Here is a 22,307-nt window from a genome sequence, read left to right on the forward strand (position 1 = left end):
AGAATTTCAGTTTAGCACCATGTCTCTGAAACTTGAACATACTTGAAATGATTTTTAATGAAGGAATAAAAACATGGATTCTCTGAACTTTTATTTTGTATTTCTCTGAGAGATTACTGTTTTCTTGGCTGATGTAGTTGAATTCTTAGGTGTTTGCAGTAAAGTATAAGATAATAAAATGGTTAACATTTAACAAACTCATCATTGTAACACTGGATAATGTATAGAATATGTAAAAAATGGCATTTATTAAAAAAATCATGAGTGTAACAGTCTAGGTTTTAGCTAGCAAGAAGTTCACAGGATTTTTTAAAAAATAGTGTTTGGGGAAATTATAAATGTCGGTTGCATAATTGTAATTCATGAAGGAAGACATTCATACAGCTATTTTTTACCTGTTTTCAAAACTATAGAAAAAAAAAGGTGGTACGAGATTGTCCTAAGAATTATCCTATTTTAGCTTGACTACCACCTATTAGCTACAAGGCTTTGCAGTGGTGCTGTTAGCTAGGTTCATATGACCTATGTCCAAATCATGCTGGCAACATCATTGAAGAATGATTTTTTCAATGCTTTCAAGTTATTAACATATTTGAATGTACATATCAGTCTTACCCAAAGGAAGTGAAAATAATTCAGTATCTTCAAGAAAATGGAAAAACTGCATTATTTAATATACTCTGCTGCATTAACTATCACTTTTTATAGTTTTGCTAATCAAATTATGAAGGGTTATGAGAAATATATCACTTTTTATAGTTCTCTTGTTAGCCAAATTTTAATAAAAGATTGGAAGAAAAGTCTAGGATTATTATGGGTTTTGGATGACAGAGGTGGTGTAAGTGTAGGAGAAATGTATGCCTAGAGGACCTAAAGTCACCTAGTTTTTCTAATGACATAAAATTACCCTTGGTTTTTTTCTGCTGAGAAGAATGGGTGTGTGAAATACACGTTAATACTTTGGAATTTAAGTGAAGAAAGAACTCCATTTAATACACTAAGCATTTGCACCATCTAGTATTATATTTTTAATCTGCATCAGACACTATGTCATCCGAATATCAGCCCATGAGTATAGAGGTATGCTCTTCTTAGTAGCTATACCTGCTGCCACCTGACTGTGCACAAGGAGCACCATGCTTTGGATCCTTCCCTATGGGAATCGCTGGGATGTGTTGTAAATACCTGTCTATATATAATTTTTCAGTTGAAATTAGAAGGATAATCTTACAGATATTTAAATGTGTTAAACCTTAAATGTAACAAATATTTTAGATAAACATATATAGACTATTAACATTGTGTTTGATTCGCTCTTATTATCTTAATTCTAGAACTTTCAAAGGTTGAAAGTCATTACCAAGAAAAAAATCATGACATCACAAATAATTTGGGGCAGGCAGTTAGATATATATTTTTTGAGACAGAGTCTCACTCTGTCGCCCAGGCTGGAGTACAGTGGCACGATCTCGGCTCACTGCAACCTCTGCCTCCTGGGTTCAAGCGATTCTCCTGCCTCAGCCTCCCGGGTAGCTGGGATTACAGGCGCATGCTACCATGCCCAGCTCATTTTTGTACTTTTAGTAGACAGGGTTTCACCATGTTGGCCAGGCTGGTCTTGAACTCCTGACCTCAAGTGATTTGCCCACCTCAGCCTCCCAAAGTGCTGGGATTACAGGTGTGAGCCACCATTGCCAGGCCTGTATTTTTTAACCCAGAGGGATCATTGTTTAATTGCTAATTTATTTTTTACTCTGGCTTTGATTTTGAGACTTCTTAATTGAGGAAGCGGGATGTGCTTATGCTTGATTATGTTAATATAATGACAGAAAGGACATCCTGCAGTGGAATTAAGGGGAATCCCTGTTAGCTGAAAAGCCATTTTTTGAGGAAGATACAGGAAAGAACAGAGATAGGAGTTACATAGTAAAAGTGTTAAGTATTATGAGCTAGTCACTGTCTTCAACATACTTTCTTTAATTCTTGCAACCTTGTAACCTTTACAGATGAGAAAATAAGATTTCAAAAAATAGTTAACATTTTGTCATATAACCTTGATCAGTCAACCCTCATATGTGCTTTTATATAACACAGTGAACTTTGGTGTCACTCCCTCAATTGCAAATAAATAGTTACTAGTCTGTAGGCTCCTTGAGAGCTTGCATCTCTGTTCACTTGCCTGTCATAAACCTTGTTCACTCACAGGGTGTAGTAGAAACTCAATTATTATTTATGTATTTATTAAATAAATAAATGAATACGTGAGTCAGTTGCTCAAGATTACAGGGGCACTGAAATAAGACTGGCATTTGAGTCTGTGTTCTTTCCCCCACTCTATTTTCTACCCTTGTCTGGTTTTTTAGGGGTTATGGAGTGTGGGGAGAGGCCTTTTTGTGCGTTTGTTTTTGAGTAACCAGTTCTTTTCATTTTGTCTCTATTCTCCAGTGAGCAAATGAAAATTCAGGGTTTGGAGCAAACTTTTAACGTTCTGGTTATCAGTCAGCAAATATGAGTACTGGATAAGTGTTTAGCATTGTGGTAAGCCCCATGGAATTATAAATTATGTGCCTATTTCCTTGCCGAGGATCTCAAAGTTCATTTATGCCAACATAGCTCTTCCATACACACATAAATACGTATTCCTGAACATTGTCATAAACTAGGGTCATTATTCTACACAGTTGTGTTTTTGTCACTGCTTTTCAGTGATGTGTGCACGATTACATGAAGACAGCTGTGAGTTAATATTTGGGGAGTACGAACACTGCAGCTATCCACAGTGCCGTTAGGTTGAATAGGACGTCGCAACCTACCAACTACAAATGATGGAACCTCCTGTTAGTCTTGTATCTTAACATTCCCAGGATGAAACACCTTTTATAACGTAATGAGCTATGTGCTGTTGTTCTCTTACATTTTGGAAATCCTAATATATAACATTAGGCTGTGATCTTTTGCTGGATGAGGAAGTAAGGCAGACTGTATGTGGATCCTTCAGCATAATTCTTACTTTGCTTGTGGTTGTAGATTATGGGACTCTGGTTCAGTTCTTTAGTTTTGTGTTTTTCATTTTAATTTCACAGAAGGCAGGTAAAATACTCTCTTTCAGTGTTGCCTGACTGAGTTTTTAAAATAAATCTTGAATTTTTCAGGTATTTATTTTCCCTAACTAATGTAGAAAAATACACATGTAGAATGCACGAGAAAGCACCATATGGCTTAGGAGCTTAGTAATCATGTAATCAGTATATTTTATGTTACTTGCTATTTTCAGTTTATAATCTAGGAATATTAAGAGACAATAATAAATGTCTCTTAAGTGCTTACTATATGCAAAACATTTTGGTAGATATTTTAGGGAAGTGGTTTCTTACATAGAAGGACAGTTTAGCATTTGTTTAATAAATGCATAGTTACAGAAACCATGGATTCCATAGTTCCTTTTAAATGAGTTTGTGGTATGTTAATTATGATAGTATGCATATATGTTGAGAAACTAGTATATTTGTATTCGACATGATTTCATTTGTAGAATTCAGAGCTACTTTGTTTATACATATGTGAGACAAATACAGAAATTAATATTTTAAAAACTGATGAAAATATCATAAAAGATGTGCAAGTTCAGATCTGTGCAGGGCAGAAGAGAAATAGAAAGCTACTGGTTGTGTACCAAACTTTTCTTTTTAGATGCCTTGTGAATAATACAAAAAATTAAAAGGAGCAGTCTTTGCTTTCTAGAGCTTACCATTATGTACACTGGAATATTAAAGTATGATCTTAAGTATCATTTTAGAGCCATAAGATTCGATGGAAGCAAAGTGGGGCTTAGGGAGATTGAATTTGGATAGAGTAGGGTAGTGAAAAACAGTTAAGGAATAGGTAGTATTTGAAGTCATTCTTCAATTTCATTAAGTTTTTATAAATTCCCTTTACTATTCGTTGTCCATTTTGTGTACTGCTTGTGACATACTAATAGTCACGGTTTATCCCACTTTCCAGGAAACTGTACTGGTCGTCCTTTACGTATCATTTCTAATCCAAATGCTTCATGGAGGGCAGGGTTAGTGTTTTGATCAGCTGAGCTCTCTTCCAGTCTGAAACCCAAAGATTACAGTTGTGTCTTTATTAAGCTTTTTCTTAAAAAATGTATTTAAAAATAATTTTATTTTCATGTAATGGTTAATATATTTTATTAACTAAGTTGGTTAAAAAATAAATTATCTTAAGCTACTCTTTTTATTCTGAAAATACATTTCCAATTTTATTTTTCTAAATTATAACCGCTAGTCATGTCATTTTATTTGTTGTTCAGTCATCCCTTCCCAGTATTTCTGTTTAATTTTCTTTTTTTTATTTTTTGAGACGGAATTTCGTTTCGCTCTTGTTGCCCAGGCTGGAGTGCAGTGGCGTGATCTCGGCTCACCACAACTTCCACCTCCAAGGTTCAAGCAATTCTCCTGCCTCAGCCTCCCTAGTAGCTGGGATTACAGACATGTGCCACCATGCCCAGCTAATTTTGTATTTTTAGTAGAGACGGGGTTTCTCCATGTTGGTCAGGCTGGTCTTGAACTCCCGACCTCAGGTGATCTACCTGCCCCGGCCTCCCAAAGTGCTGGAATTACAGGCATGAACCACCACGCCCGGCCTTCTGTTTATTTTCTACAATCATCTTTCTAGATTCTAGCCTGTCCATACCATATTTACATTATGGTAATATTAATTTCAGAGCTCTTAAATGACGGGTACTCGTCCATGCGCTATCCGAACACTAACATTTAAAACTCATTGTAGCTCTGAGATGTAAGTACTATCTTTATCTCTCTTTTGTAGATGAGGAAACTGAAGCATAGATAAATTCAAGCATTTTGCCTAACACTAAACAGCTATTAAGTGGTTAGTAAGTGTGGTATCATAAATTCCTTAGAGTATCAGAAAATGAATATTAAACATTCGCATTTTAAAAATCTTATTAACAATTGTTTTGTTTTGAATCTCTGGGATTTATACCTAAATAAAATTCCCTCTGAAAAATGGAGCATTTGCACAGTGAACCATGTGCTGCCACTCTCAACATCAGTACATGAACCTGTTACTGACGTTTGCTTGAGACAGGCTATATCTGGATTTTTCAAAACATCTTGTTTCCTTTTTTTTTTTTTTTTTTTCCTGTTCTCTCTCTCTCTCCTCTTTTCTCTCTCTCCTCTCTCTCTCTTCTTTCTTCTTTCCCTCCCTTCCTTTCCTTTCCTTTCTTTCTTGACGGAGTCTTGTTCTTGTCACCCAGGCTGGAGTGCAGTGGCACAGTCTTGCCTCACTGCAGCCTCTGCCTCCCGAATTCAAGCAGTTCTCCTGCCTCAGCCTCCTGAGTACCTGGGATTACAGGCGCCTGCCACCACACCTGGCTAATTTTTGTATTTTTAGTAGAGATGGGGTTTTGCCGTGTCGGCCAGGCTGGTCTCAAACTTCTGACCTCGTGATCCTCCCCCCTCCCCGCCTCGGCCACCCAAAGTGCTGGGATTACAGGCATGAGCCACCACTTCCGGCCATCTTGTTTCTTTTTATTGTTTTCAATGAAATAATTGTAATCTTGATTATGTTGACTTTTAAGTATTGTATTTAGCCTTTCTTCTTAATAGGTAGTTGTCAGGTCGTCAAAGGCAGACGAGTGTCATCTGAAGTCGGTTTAACTGAGTACATTGAGTTAGGTTTCTGCCCATTAGTTTATCTCATTTTTAAATGAGAAATAGGTGATTATAATAATGCCTACCTCTAAGCTTATTAAAAGGATTAAGTTATTTTACGAATATCAAGTGCTGAGTGTAAAGCCCTATATGTTTTTTGTTTGTTTTAGTTGATATTGACCACACTAACTTTATTTTTGTATCTCATGCTGTGCTCTAAGGAGCACTTATTCGAAAGTCTGTGCTGAAGGATATGGAGATGAGTCTGATTCCATACTTCTTGAAACTTTTTAGGAATCATACATACCAGACTGATTATGTCAAAAGAAAAAATAGTAGAATGGGAGTATTCAGGGAACATCCTGTCTGGTAGGACCTGGAAGGGGTATATTTGATTGAAAGATGATTATTGAAACTGGGATTTTGATGATTTAGGAAGGAAAATGGGTATAGGTAGAAATGTCTTTTATTTATGTATTTTCCCCTGGTATACTATCAGTAAATATTCAATTGAGTATTTTAAAACATCACATTCTAAAACAATTATTTCATTTTTCTGTGCCTTGAATTGTGTATCTTAGATGATGGTGAGAATAACATCTAGTGTACAAAATCTCACATATGAATTAGTGAAAGGATTCTTTTAATGCTGTGAGGAAATATTTTGTGCTTCAGTGGGCAGTAACGAATTTTATATGGGTGCTTGTTAGCAACAGGAGCTCAGCCCAAAGTTTCTATTTTAAAAGGATTTCCCAACAATCATTTATTTCTATCATCACTATTTTTGTTAAATATTTGCCAGCTTTAAAGTTGTTGGGAAATAACAAATCACTTGATGATTTTTGTCTTTTTATGGGAAACTTTTTGTACATATTTAATTCACTCTTCTCAGCCTTAACTATGTTTCATCAAGATCATATTCAGCTTTTCAACTGATCTTGTTCAGAATTGTTTCTGCATGCTAAAAGCAGCTCATATCTAGAGAAATCTCACTCATTTTGGTCATCGTGGGGCCAGAATAGTATTTGGCTAGTACTGGAGTTATATAAATTTAGTTTAGACATAAAGTAATTAACAATTAAATTAGTGGAATTAATGTATGAAAATTGGAAGACATACCTGGCAGTGAATAAGTACTGTGTCTGTAGGAGATAGATGTTACAGTCCTGTTGTTTTTAACTTGGAAATTATTTGGCAAAAAACAATAAAAGTTATTTGAATTTAGGAACTTGTTCCTTTTTGCTTAATTTAATAAGTATTTGTTGAATGCCTGCTGAATGACTTCCTAGATGATGATTTCAATGGACTGAATGTAAAATTATCCTAGTCTTCATACTTTATTAGAAAATAATTTGCTTTGAAAGTGTAGTTTTTGTTGGACTCACATTCAAGTTTTTAAAAGTTTTTTGAGGGCTGCTTTTATAACTGAGTCAGTGAGGAATTAAATTGTGTGAAATCTACTTTATGCCCAGTTTCTCAATGAACATTTCTTAAACTAATCTAAGATTATATGCACAACTGGAGATGGTAATATGTCTAAGCTTTAATATTTGTCTTAAAATGTATATATTCACAATACGCCTGTTATTGGAACCTTGGTTTTCGTCAGCATGTAACACTTTTGAATTCTGTTTGGAGGGGTTTTGGCGTATGAACTTTCACATTAAGAGCACAGTAGGAGCAGAAGTCTTGTGCTCATTTGCTTGACTACAAATGCATAATTAAAAGAGTCTGTCAGCAGGGGTGGGACAATCAGTATGCTCTAATGCTTCATGTTATAGAATCCCTTTGTTGTTCAAACAGATATTGTAATTAGAGCATACTTTTAAACTTCATAGGGCAGCGATTCATAAAGTTTTTCAAAAATCCAAAACAAATACTTTATTTCTCAAATGTTGAGATTATTTTTTTACTTTGTAGTTTTACATCACTGTATACAGTGGCTTCAAAAATGAAATGGAAGTTGTTTTATTGAAAAGTGGTAAAATTTAGTTATAAACAATGGTGTTAATTAGTCCTAGCTTAGTAATAATGTTGGAAATACGCATTGTATATTAAGATCTAATTTTAGTTTTAACAACCTCACCTATTCGAAACTTTAAAGACTAGAGGAATTTTATGTAAGTGAAATAGCTACAGATTTATCCTTTTTGTATATATGTATCATTGTAATTTGATAGGTGAGTCTCTCATTTAGGGAGAAAGCATTTTTCTCCCTAGGTGCAAGAGATCTGTTATACCAGATGTTTTTCTCCCAGTTCTTGACATTATTCTGGATGTGACTTACTCAGAAATTCATTTATGGAGAAAGAATACTTGACATGAAGTTAGGAGATAGGACAAATATAGAAAGACAAAACCAAATCTACTAAATAATCTCATCTACCCCTTTATCTGCCTTCAAAGTCCCCGCTAGCTCTAAATTCTGTGAGGACAAGATGTGCTTAGAATTCTACACAAAAATATTTAAAGGTAAAAAGGTAAAGTAAAAAATTCTAGAGATTCCACTATTCTGTGTTCCGTTTCTGGTTTTTCACTATTTTATGATGCTGTTTTAGGTCAATTTCTCATGTAGGTGATATGTTGTGCTAGGAATTAGTTGTTGAGGGTGCATGCTGTAAAGTTGCTCTGGCTAGGTATGGTAGCTTGGTGGTACAACACTTACTGCCTGACTTGACTAAATCATGTTAAATGTTGGTAAGACCGATAGTCCCAGGTTCATGTAACTTACGAGGATTGAATGAGGTGATGTATTTATATTGCTTAGCATTGTCCTTGGCAAGCAGTGTTAGTTGCCATCATCATTTTCATTTTTAAGTTTGCTTATCATCACCTAAGTCTAATTTATCTCACCATAGTATACTTGTCAAGAATATAGACCATGATAATCATTAATAATTGTGACTATCTGCTCTGCCATCAAGTGTGAATGAATTATAAAGTTGCTTAGCAAGCTACTATATTTTAATTTGCTGTATAAATAGAGCTATTTTCCATTTCCATGGAACCTCTGTTGTTATTGCACCCTACCTTAAAAGATGGAAGGTTAGTGGTTTTGAGCTCTGAACATATTTATACATATAGTATTTATATGTAATTTGCCTTTGCTGTCACTTTGCTGTTATATTGAGATAGAACTTTAGTCTTGCAGTTTTAAAAAATACTTTTGACCCATCTTGTCTCCTGTTCTTCTGATACATCAAAACAAGGTAGCATTGAGGTTTTAGAGTAAAAGATAAGCAGACTGATGGGTTGTGAAAACCAGACCTCATAATAGTTATTGTAGAAAATCTGGGAGAATTGACTAGAAGAGAACAAGAAATGGAGTAAAGATTGTCATGTACACCTGGTAACTAAGGAGAAAGAAAGAAGCCGTCCCAGAAACCAAGATACAGGAGCAAAGGTGAATATATGAGGGATTAACTAAACAGGCACAGTAATCATTAGTACAGCAGAGCACTGTGGGAAAGCTGCAGCATATTCATGCACAGTTTGATATTTGATTTGAATGATGCTCTTCAATCATAAAAGTTCAATTATTCAATTCAGTAAATACTTGTTTAGAGCCAGATATGTGTAAAATCAATGTGTACATACTGTCAAGAGTATGAAAATCAGTGAGATGATTCTGATATTCAACTTGGAGCAAACTTTCTAATAGCTAGTAAAAGACAATGCGCAGATAACTAAGTTACTATATAATACAGAAAAAAAAAGAAATAAAAGTAAATATTAAAGAAAGGGAAAGGAGGCATTCTAGACATAGGCGATAGCTTCCATAAACTTATGGGTGTCAAAATGCATGTTTGGGGAATGGCCAGTAATACAGCATGGAGTAAATCTGAGCCTATCGTGGGAAGTGAATGAACACGGCACTTCAGATTAGTGTGGATAGATGTGAATGGGTGCATGTGCAGCAGCCAGTCTCTGTCAGAGCACAAGTAAGCCATGACTGTGTTTCAGAGATTTCCTACAAAGCCTCAAATTCTAAAAATCCACGCTGATTCAGAAAATTCATTCAGAATGAGTAATAGCTGAGACATTAATTGTGGACAGATTTGCAGCAGGGAGGTATGAACCCCAGTTTGGACATGTGGAGTTCAGACTGCTTTAGAGATTGAAGTATACATTTCTAGTTGGCAGTTGAATTTGGAGGTCTAGAAATCAGGGGGCAGCACTGTGCTGGAAAATGTAAATTTGGGATTATATTGATGCAAAACTGTGTTCTTCTATGTTGCTGAAGATTTAGTAGCACATATATTATGAAATGATATTGCAAATGGTAACTGTAAAACAGACATAGTAGTCATGAGCTATTTTTTTCCACATCAGTATCTCAGCTATTAACCCCTGAAAGCTTGTTTGAAACATAATTGGAAAAAGAAACGAATGCCTCGTAGAACACAGTTTCTAATAAATACAGCATTTTTGATGTGCGTCCATATCGTCATCCCTCCTGTCTGCTTATGTCAACCTTTTCTTTGTCCTGATGTATTTAAGTGAGAAAATGGGTTTTGTGTGTGGATTCTTACTATGGATATTTTGAGTTCAGAAGTAACCATCCTATAATTGCATCTATACTTACTTTATGACTAAAAGAGGACCTTTTGGGGTGTGTTTTATTGATTTCTCTATAAAATTTGCCAATCCCAGATTGCCTTTATAATCTGCTTAAGAAACAGAATGAGATCACAGGGAGAGATAGTATTTGTATTAAATAATTACTAAGCTGCAAACTCACTGAAGGAATTTAACTCTTCTTGAGCTGGAATGGACTACCGTAGAATGAATATGGCTTCTGCGTAGCATGACCTCAAAGCCTTTTTTTGTGTGACATTTGATATGCACATGGATGAAAGATTTTCTGAGGCCTGATGTGGAAAACGGGTTGGTCGGTCTCTTCACACTGCACCCCCTCCAAAACACTAAAAGAGGTGCTTTTAGTACATTGTTTGATTTTGAAGTGTCCGCTTCATTTATTCCTTGTGGTGAAAACTCAGTGGGTCCTTTTCATCTGGAACCTCAGATCCCTCAGTTTTGCGAAAAATATATAACATTGATGATTTTTCTCCCTCTGCTTTCTTTTTCTTTATATTGGTAGTTGGACATCGTCATTTCAGTTTCTGAACCTCTTGGACTAGTCCTCTAATATTATACAGTTCTGCACCATTTTTTTTTTAATCTCTGTCTTTTGCTACTTGGAGAGTTCCTCAGTTTGTCTTCCAACCTTCTATCAAATTTTTCATCTTTGCTCTCATGTTTTTAGTTGCAGGAGTTTCTATTTGTATTCAAAATTTTTAAATAGAGCATTCTTGTTTCAGCATTGTAGCGTCTTTTATTAACTCTCTGAAGGGTCAGTTGTTCAAGTCTCCTGTCCCCAAGATGTGGGCCTGGGTTCCCTTGCTCTGCATTTGGAGCAGGGGAGATGGCCAGCCAGCCCAGCTGTCAGAGTGGAAGTTACCCTGTCAACTGTTCTCCTAATGCAGTTTGAGCAAGTGTTTTACTTCCTTTCAGAATCAGTTTCTGGTCTACTGCTGGGAATTAGGGAGTGCTTGATAGCTAGCCATTTGTGGACAGGGGATATGGGGATTGAACTGCTTTTTAATGAGAGTTCATCTAGTCCTGCAATCTCAGCCCCACCCTCACCCCTGTTTTCACTGCTGCCCATTTCCTCAGTATTTTTGGGGTGGATTGCAAGGAAATAAGTTTCTTTCTTAACTAGAGTCAGGTAAATTTTAAGTTAACCATCTGCTTTCTAGATTCTTAATTTTTAAATGGTTTCCTTTCCCATTTTCTTATTTCTTACGAGTTTGGACATTTTATTTATTTATTTATAATAGACACAGGGTCTGACTGTTTCCCAGGCTGGCCTTGAACTCCTGGGCTCAAGCAGTCCTCCTGCCTCGGCCCCCCCCAAAGTGCTGGGATTACAGGCATGAGCCACTGTGCCCGGCTGAGTTTGTACATTTTAAACTCTGCAGTGTTGTAGAAGAATTTTTGGTGGGAGTGTAAGTACACGATTCCATTAATTTCTCCATCTTTGAAAATTTTTGCTCCTTCAATTGTTTTTAAAAGTGTAAGCAAAAATGTTGATTTTGAAGCAAACAGGGTAGATGTAGCTTTCTCCTATTTTTATATTTTTAATTATCATTTAAGTTGTTGAATTAGTAAGAGTACGCATTGGCCAAGGTGTTTTACACCTTAAAAATGTATTCTTGCAATAAAGCAAAATGGCAAATAATACTGCAACTTTGTTTCTATCATGAAAATAATTATTCCTTTTAAATTCTCTGGCTTTTCTCCATGTATAGAGGTTTCTGTGGCAAGTCAAATTTTAGTTTTTATTCTTAAGCTTTTCTCAAATATATTTGATTATAAATGTTCCTCAGTTTTCATTGTATTAGTATCTATATGCATTAGTGTTTGACACACACAGAGCTTTTAATGTCTTTGTCTATTTATAATAACATCTGTATCACTTCTAGATTGGTTTGAGTGAATTGATTGGGGGGAGGTGGTCTCATGTATTGCATTTTTCTTGCTGCTTTGCATGCCCGTTAATTTCTAATTGTATGCCAGACTTTTACCTTGTTGGGTGGATATTTTTATATTCCTATAAATATCTTTGAGCTTTGTCCTGGGACACAGTTAAGTTAGTTGGAAATAATTTAAGGCATTTGGTCTTACTTTTAAAATGTATTTAGTTGTACTGGAACAATGCTTAGATTAGGTTTAGTTTTTTCCTACCACTGAGGCAAGACCTTTCTGTGTCCCTTACCCGTGGGGAATCATTCAAGTCTTTCAGTCTTGTTCTTTTCTAGAGCCAGGCACTTTGACCTGGAATCCTTTTGGGTGGTTCCTTCCCTGGCCTCTGGAATTTTCTCTCAAGTATGCAACGATCAGGGTTCAGCTGAATATTTGAGTGGCAGCTCTCCCAGGACTCTCTGAACTTTGGCTGCCTCGGTTTCCCTGGACTCTTGCTTAGTCTCCTCATGGAGTTGTCTGGAGACTCTCAAGCCAGTGAGTGGGGGCAGTTATAGGCTCACCTCAGTTGTTCCCAACTCTGCGTCATTTGTCCTTAGTTGTCTGATGTCCAGTGGCTTGAAACTTGTTGATACGTTTTGCCAGTTTTTTGGTTGTTTCAGCAGGAAGGTGAATCTGGTTCCTGTTACTATATCTTGCCTGGAAGCAGAAGTCCCTCATATATATGCGTTTAGTCAAATAGGTGCACTTTTAGGCCTTCCAAATAATACCAGACTAGTAGCTTTTGTAGGTCTCTCTCCAAAAAAAAAAAAAAAAAAAGATAAATAAAAACTACAAATTTTGGTGAGAAAATACTGTTAGCATTCTTGAACATAACAATTGAAATCTGGATAACAAAACAACTAATTTTTCTTGCCACAGTTAGAGATATTAATACATATTTTATTTCTTGCCATACAGATAACCCTGAGGTTTCCAGTTTCTTGATTCATTGACTCCTTGGTTTCCCACTTAGTTTGCATGGTGTACCCTAGTCAAAAAGAAATATTTCAGAGTTCTGTTTATTAAATATTTACTCTACAAACAACTTAATTAGTGTTTATATTAAAAACAGTGAATTGAAACAGACTATGCATTTTATTTGTAAATAACCACATTTTTACTAATAGCATTTGTATTTTCTTGGGTGCTGTTCAAATTCTCAAACTTTGGAATCAGATTTTTGTACTGCCACCCTCTTTTCTTGTTCCACATTGATTTTTGTATGTTCTTGATTTTTATTACAGCAACCGCTAACAACCTAGCTTTGTAAAGATATGACATCATCAAAAAGAATGTAATGTGACCTTATGTTGAAACAGTCAGATATTCTGAGCTGGTGGTTCACACAGTGTCGGACAGATGGTACCCCTGTAAAATGCTGTGCTGACTCAGAGTTCACTCTTTGGAAATACATAGATGGCCCAGCATAGGACTGTGTCTGATTTTTTTTTTTTTCCCTGTATCCCCTTACAATATGTGGATGCATTTTCACCCTAAAGATGTGTTGATTAAAAATAAAGCAGAAGCATTTACTGTTAAAATTTATTTTTAGCCTTATTGGCTAAGCTCAATCATGTGAATTGTTGCAGAAAGCAGTTTTATTATGCCTGCTTTATTTTCTTTTACTGGAATCTAACAATTAGGTAAATAGTAACTTCTAAAATAAAGGTCCAAAAACAGCAGATATTTATTGTTTGTCTGTGGTACCTTGCTGTGTGCCAGGTGCATTTATATTTACCATTTATATACTACTTATATATTCTTATTTTATTTAAAAACACTTTCTCTAAAACTTAAAACAGCGATTCTGAAATTATGCCAACTCTACTTAACCTCCCTGTAGCTTGACCAGGTTTTCAACATGGGGATATTTCTTACTAGAAGACGTTAAGGAAATGAAATATAGATATTCTCTATGAAACTAGTATTTATGACGATATAATTAAAGAGTAGCCTTACAGTTAATTTTAAGGTATGGTCTGATGGGAATGTAGATAAAACTATTTTCATAATTACTGCATGAAATACTTAAAACAAGTGGTAGTCATCTTACACAATAACATCTATATGCAAAATACCTTTTCTAATGCTGAATACAACCAATGTCATTAAAAGCAGTTGTAATGAAGTGGAAAGATCACTGAATTAGAGAATGAAAACTTTGATTCAGCTCCTAAATTGACAGCCTGTTAGCTGTGTAACATTGAGAGGTGACCCCCTTAACCTTGATGACCTTCTGTTTACTTATAAGTAAAATGCAGAAATAATGACATGTTTCTCAAAGTGTTTTTCATGGTAATGTTAGGACAGTATCAGATGTATGTTGTATGATACTACATACATGATGATGATGTATGCTTCTAGTGCATAGGAGCACACTTGGGGCCGATCTTTAGCATCTGGTTCTGTGCCTGGTAGATAGTAAGTGCTCAGTAAATACTTGTTGGATTAATTATCATTTGACCCAGTAGTAGTCTCACATTCAATCAAACTTTGAGGACCCAGAAAAATAATTCAAAGACTTGTGCCATCATAGCAAAATAATGCAAACATAGCTGAAATAATTGACAACAGGTTAGTATTATGAAAGATGTGCTCTCTCTTTAAAGAGAATAATTTTAATCATGTACTCTGTAAATTTTTTAGGAGGAGCAAAATAGAGGCAAGCCCAATTGGGAGCATCTAAATGAAGATTTACATGTACTAATCACTGTGGAAGATGCTCAGAACAGAGCAGAAATCAAATTGAAGAGAGCAGTTGAAGAAGTGAAGAAATTATTGGTACCTGCAGTAAGTAATAATTTCCAGACCTTAGATTTGGGCCTCGTCCTTTTTTGTCAGTTTATTTTAAATTATTGTAATGTTTATAAGGAATAGGTTATTGGTTGTTAGAAATTTTATTTAAGCATAAAATTAAAAACACCTGACCAATATTTCTAATATAATAAAAACGTAAAGTTCGTATTTAGGGGTCCTTAGATAGACATTAAAAGGGGTTTTGGAGGGTGACGTCGCGTAAGAAATTATCCAGATGCTTTTGTGTTATCAGTTCTCCTTCCTTCCCGGTTTCTCTTTCCCCATCTCTTCCCCCATCTCTTCCCTCTGCCCCCCTTCCTTGGGTTGGCTCCTTATTGTTTCTTAACCCTTTAATATTTTTAGAAATAATAATTGCACTACTCCCAGAGTATAATTTTTTTTTTAACGGGAAATGAAAAATAAATTACTGGTTTTCTGGGCCATTAATTTTTTTTTCTTATATTAGTAAAACTATATGGAAATGTGGACCCTAATTTGCTATTGGAAAAACTAGGGCTGGGTGCGGTGGCTCACGCCTGTAATCCCAGCACTTTGGGAGGCTGAGGCGGGTGGATCGCCTGAGGTCAGGAGTTTGAGCCCAGCCTGGCCAACATGGTGAAACCCCATGTCTACTAAAAATACAAAAAATAAGTCGGGCGTGATGGCAGGCACCTGTAATCCCAGCTACTTGGGAGGCTGAGGCATGAGAATCGCCTGAGCCTGGGAGGCAGAGGTTGCAGTGAGCTGAGATTGCGCCACTATACTCCAGCCTGGGTGACAGAGTGAGACCCTGTCTCAAAAAAGAAAAGAAAAAACTAGGAATACTGTTAGTATTGTGTCCAACAAAAAGCATTGGCATTTACATAAATGAGTTATGGTTCCTGCTGTTTTTAATTTCCCAGATAGCCTATTCTTTATTACCCTGATAGTTTATTCAACAAGTAAACTCACAAATCATAAACATTTCCCATTAACTTGATGAAATTAATTCCTTGGAATAAGAGAGTTTTATGTAAATTCTGTTGGTAGATTTTATTTTATTTTTTAATGATCAGGTTAAATATAAACTAAAATCTATATTTGTGTACTATTAAACCATGGAATCTTTCTCATTTTCCTTAATTGTGTGGTATTGAAAAACTGTATAGAAAAGGAGATTTTCGAAAGTATACTGGGCAATTAGTGTCATGATCAGAAAAAGTTATTTAACATCGACTTTTACTGCTTTAATAACATTTTCTTTTCTGTAGCTTACTTTATTGTAAGAATACGGTATATAACATATAAAACATACAAAATATATGTTGATCAACTGTCAGGCTTCCAGACAACAGTGGGCTATTCGTTACATTTTGGGAGAGTTGAAAGTTACACAAGGATTTTTGATGCAGTCTGTGTCCCTAACAACCTAACCCTCCCTTGTTGTTTGAGGATCCACTGGATATTGTTAGCATCTTTTAAATTTTCTATTTACCCAGTCACCTGTAATCTCTTGTCTTGCTTACCATTGTTATTTCTAGTGTTTAGCACAGAGCCCAGCACATAGCAATAACATAGTGAATTGAAAAATAAATGATTGAATCTTGTCATAAGGTAAAATCAGTTCCTTCATCTTCACTATAGAAATGCATAAAATAACTGAATTTTCCTGAAGCATCAAATGATTTGGGTTTTTACTTAAATAAATGTGGGAGACAGAATACATCATATTTTTGAGAACTCACTTCCTGGTTTTTGAATCCCAGCTTTGTGACTTTTAACTGTCTTCATTTTCTCATCTATGAGATTGGAACATGGCCAAGCATGGTGACTCATGCCTATAATCCCAACACTTTGGGAGGCTGTGGTGGGAGGATCATTTGAGGTCAGGAGTTCGAGACCAGCCTGGGCAACATAGCAAGACCCCTTTATACAAAAAATTTAAAAAGTAGCTGGGCCTGGTGGCACATGCCTATAGTCCCAGCTACTTGGGAGGCTAATGTGGAAGGATCGCTGAGGCCAAGAAGTTGAGCTATATGATAGCACCACTGCACTCCAGCCTGGGTGACAGAATAAGACCCTGTCCCTTAGGGGGGAAAAGAAAGATTGGAGCATTATAAACCCCTATACTTCTTGTGAAGATTAAATGAGATGATACATGGAGAATACTTAGCATAATACCTAGCACATACATGCTCTATAAAAGTTTGTTGTTTCTGTACAAATGCTGATGATAAAATGAATGCATTAATTCAAGTTGGAGAAAATGTACAGAAATAGTAGTTCCTTGCCAACTCACTGTTACTGTTTTCAGAGAAGTTGCTTTGACTTCTATGAAAATGCAACATAAGGCTCATTAGTTTATCATTGCCTAAATATTTTCAAAGGCAGATATTTTATCTTGAAATGTACCTTTAATAGTGAGGTTCATAATTTTGTATTGTTGACAGTTTGAATAGCAGATGCCCAGTTACCTTGTAGATTAACAGAAATTGCCAGTCTTTTGGTTTGGAATTCTCAGTTACGCTTTTCTTGTTCCTTCAGTATTCTGTTGGGTAGTTTAGACTTTTTAACTTGTTACCATGGTCCCGAAAAACACCAAGTTCAGTCAGGTTACTTCTGTCTCTCTCAGATTTGCTTACCTTCCTTCATCCCCATTGCCTTTACCTACTTCAAACCATGCTTGTATCAGAACCCCACAACTGGTATTCCTTCTTCTGGGGCCTCTCAAACCCATCTTTACTTTGCAGTCTATTGTTACCTTTCCCTGCTTAAAGATTTTTTAGTGGTGCCTTCTTACTCTGAGAAAAGAATACAAAACTCCTTAGCATGGCCTACAAGTTTCTTCATGATTTGCCATAGCTTACCTTTCAGGTTTCATTTTTTTACTTTTTGCTATACCTAAAGCACACAGTCATATATACACATCTTCCTCACCCTACCACAGATTGAGTTGTTCTGTATTTATTTGAATTTCTTAAACCTTCAGTCTTCTCACCTCTGGGCCTTGTAGTTCATTCAACAAATGTTAATTGAATGCCTGCTGTAGGTGAGACACTGTGACAGCTGTGGAGGATACACCAATAATAAATAAAAGCTGACCAGCAAAGTGCCTGCCATCCTGAAGTTTACCTTCTGATTGGGGTTGGATTACTGACAATGAGGAAAACAAATATAGGCAATATTCTCTTTTAACAAAGTGCTGCGAAGAAAAATAAAGCAGAATAAGGGAATAGAGAACTGGGATTAGGGAACTGCTATTTTATATGGGCTGGTAAGAGAAGGTGACATCTAAGAAAAAACCTTAGCGAAAAGTGCGGTGGCCCTGAGGCATGTTCAGAGAGTATCCAGGGGTCCAGTGAGGAGCTTAATGAGCCGGCCGAAGAGCAGTAGGAGGTGAAGTCGGTGGGGATGGGAGGCACTGGCAGATCCAAGGCCTGTAGGCATGGGAAGGAGATTGGGTTTTAGTCCGAGATGAGAAGCTATTTATTGGAGGAATTTGAGGAAAGGAGGGACAAAGTGTAATTTGTATTTCAAAGGATCATTCCAGCTGCTGGCCTGAGAATAGACTTTGAGGGCAGTGGGGAAAGCAGAGATTCCAATAAGGAAGTCTTTGCAGTTCAAGTTAGAGATTACAGTGATTTGGAGTAGTGTTGAAGGTGCTGAGAAGTAGTAAGATCATGGATTTTTTTGAAGGTAAAACTGCTAGGAATTTTGACAGACTTGGTGTGATATGATATGTGATAACTTCAAGCAATTGGAGTTGTCATTTATTTACACTTTTACAAGAGCAGGTTTGGGAGGAAAGTCAAAAAATTGGATTTGGAAGTATAAAAGTTGATAGCAAATGTTGAATGGGCATTTGGTTTTAACAGGAATTAGGTGAGAAAGTGGAACCTAGAATTATGTAGAATTAAGAATTGTCATTAGATCAAAAGCTTTTTGAGCCATGAGACTGGATGTATCATCAAGAAATTGGATATAAGTATAGAAGAAAAATTGAGGACTAAGCCTGGGGTGCTTCACCATGTAACAGGAAGAGAGGGAGGATCCAGCAAGGGAGAGCAAAGCGGGGAGCCCCTGGATTTGGAGGAGAGCTGTGAGCCAGTCCTGGAAGTCACGCTTAGACCTTTTAGGTAGGAAGAGGAAATCATCAGCCATTGGATTTGGCAAGTAGTGGTCATTGGTGACCTTGCCAGTCAATTTGTTTTTTTTTGGAACAGTGGGGTTAAAAGTGTCACTGGCATGGGTTCAAGAAAGAATGGCACAAGAGGAAAAAGAACCGGGATTTTTTTCCCTCTTCAATATTTTATTATGTTTATAAATAATCCTTCCTGTACTTTGGCCTCTCGGTTCTTTTATATTGCTTCACCTGCAGTGATCGTGTCTTCCACTCCACCTCAGTCATCCAGCCTCATGGTAGTTCTTTAGACCTTTCCATTACCCCTAAAGGCGCCTTCCTAAATAGGCAGCGGCAGAATGTCCAGTAGTGAACATTTCCCTTCTCTTCAGTGGAAGAGATGCTGCATGAATTTGGCAGAGTTAATTAACTTGTGCATATATACTTGAAGGATAAGTCTCTTGAAGTAGAATTACTAGGTTAAAGGGTAAGTGCATTTTAAATTTTATTATTTTATTCATGTTAAAATTTCTAAGTTGCCTTCCAGAAAATTTGTACCAATTTACTGTCCTGCCAGTATTGCAGGAAAATGCCTATTTCTCAACACACACTCAAACCCTGGATATTATCAAACTTTGATCTTTGCTTTTTCGAATAGGCTTTTTTTTAAAGCCCTTTAATTTCAAAAATGTGAGTAAAATCTCTTGGTTCTTATAACTATTTGTTATTTAGGTCAGTTTTTATATTAAGGAGCTTCTGATACTTATGTAACATGAGATACTTTTGTAATGTAAGAACTTTATTTTTATCTTTAATGTTCACATCTTGAACTGTTTTTTTTTTTAAATGGGAAATATTCCATTTACATTATCATATAAAGAATGAATAAGTTCTTTTTTTTGGAAAGATAGAGTACTTTTTTAGAAAGACAAAGAGTTTTGTGTATTTTAATCATTTTGTGCCCATTTTGTTAGGTGTTGTATAGCAAAAAACATCTAGTCCAGGCTTGAGGGTCTTAGCAGGGTGGGGAGTAGGGAGGGGCAGACTTTTTGCTTAATATAAACTTTCATAAGGAAATGTAATAAGTATTTTGTATTTTTCCATCTGCAGAAAAGACTAATAAATCTGATTAAAGACTGTACTTCCTTCTCTTTGTGATGCAGTTCTAATTTTTAAAATAATTTTGAAGATTGTAATATTTCATCAGTTTGCATAACTTTACATGTAACTAAATGTTTAGTAAATCAGTTCAAATCTTTTCAATTCGTATTTGGGTTTCAAAACAATCTGGTAGACTTCTTTGTTTTTTACCAACAAGCGTGCAAACTCAGAGAAGCTTGAGCATTATAAGGGCAATTATACTTGTTTCTTTTCAGAGAACAGTTCAGTATTGTAATTATACTGCAAAAGTAATAAGGGTTTTGAGATAATCACACACCATTTATTAGTAGAATCAAATAATATTTTACCTGGAGAACATGTTTACTCTGAAAATGACACCAGTTTAGTTTCAGATGTTTCTTTGATTTTGATGATCAGTTTACTTCATTCCTTTTTGTTTCCTGGTGACAAAACATGAAATAACTAGGCAAGAGTTGTTTCTCGAGTTATATGTAGGTTTTTATCTAGTCTAAATTGGTTGACTTCAAATATCTACTTTTTTTTTCTTCCTGATCCAATCTAGTTCTAGAGTTTTATCAATTTTATCAACCGTTTTCTAAGTATCAGCTTTTGGTTTTGTTGATTTTTCTCAATTTTTTTTGTTTTATTGATACCTGCTTTTACATCTTTATTCTACTAAGGTTTAATTTTACTTGGGGACATTTTAAAGGTAGATCAGTGATTTGAGACCTGTCTTTTGTACTTCTGAGACTTTTCTTTTAAGGATATACATTCCTCTCTGAGTAATGTTTTAGCTGTATCCAACAAATAATATTATGCTGTGTTTTCATTATCATTCAGTGCAAAAGTTTTTTCCAATTTTCTTTGTAATTTCTTCTTTGATCCGTGTTTTATTTCCAAATGTTTCCAAATATTTGAGACTTTTCTGTTTATCATACTGTAGATTTCTAATTTGTTATGCTCAGTGTGTATTTGATAAGATGGTCGTCTTTTTTAATCTAATAACTTTTTGCTAGCCCAGCATATGGTCTGTTTTGATGAATGTTTCACATACACTTAAAAGAATGTGAATTCTGCAGTAGTTGGGTGTATATTCTGTATTGTTTATAGATGAAGATAGTTGAAAACACTCAGATCTTCTCCTGTGTCTACCCTTTTTTTTTTCCTTTTCTGTAGTTTTGTCAGTTACTGAAAGAGGTGTGTAAAAATCTCCATTCATTCATTGTAAAGATATACACACCAGTGTGTTCTTGATGGCACTGAAAGGGCAAAAGAATTTGGTGTACACATGTACATGCATGCATACCTATGTATGTAATCCATCTGTTATAGCTTATACAATCTGTATGAACATGGTTTGGCATCATTAAAAAGTTTTACTCTATTTCATTTCATATGGTAGTAACTTTTTCCTTCTTTTAATTTTGAGGTCTTTATTTTTTTCTCCCCAAATACCAGTTATTTCATCTTTTCTATAAAGATAGTACTAAGCAGTATGGCCTACTTGCCTTAGAGAGACTTTGTAAAGGTAGTAATTATTTTAATTATGTGAACATGAAAGGCGCATACATGTTCCTCCTTCCTCTTTTTGCATATTATGTGTTTAACTATGTATGGGCTGGTTACTTGCAACTGCATGTCATTTGCAAGTTCAATTTGTGATCCCAAAAGGCACCATACCAGCAGAGAGTACTTCTGTTCCTTCCCTACAAAATGTACCCTGTTTGCTAGTCATGATTTTGTCAATATAGGTTTTTATTTACAAGGAACAGTAGCCCCCCCAAAAAATGAAATTATATAACATTACTAAAAAATAATATGTATAAAACTGTCTCTCCACACACGAGCACACATTATGGGAATGCTTCTCAGGTATCAGATACCATCCTTCCTCCTTCTGTTAATCCTCATTCATCTAGTTGGAAAGTAATACATGATACTTCTTAGTCAAGACTTTATATGGATACATATTCTATGATCTTTTGTGATCTTCTCAGAAGAGACCTAAAACACACAAGAATGGTGAAATTGGAGGAATGTTATGCTGGATTATGCTGATATTAAGATTGAGAAAGTAGAGATGA

General features: G+C 35.6%; 1 protein-coding gene across 5 annotated transcripts in view; it reads left to right on the forward strand.

Moving 5' to 3' along the window:
- QKI (QKI, KH domain containing RNA binding) overlaps positions 1-22,307 on the forward strand; it is a 159,008-nt gene that overhangs the window by 105,391 nt on the left and 31,310 nt on the right. For all 5 annotated transcript variants that reach the window (XM_034963217.4, XM_034963218.4, XM_034963214.4 and 2 more), the window contains exon 4: positions 14,853-14,996. In XM_034963217.4, coding sequence (XP_034819108.1) covers positions 14,853-14,996 — 144 coding nt within the window. The remainder of the gene's footprint in view (positions 1-14,852; positions 14,997-22,307) is intronic.

This window comes from Pan paniscus, chromosome 5 (assembly GCF_029289425.2).
Source record: "Pan paniscus chromosome 5, NHGRI_mPanPan1-v2.0_pri, whole genome shotgun sequence".
In the NCBI taxonomy this organism is placed as follows: domain Eukaryota; kingdom Metazoa; phylum Chordata; class Mammalia; order Primates; family Hominidae; genus Pan; species Pan paniscus.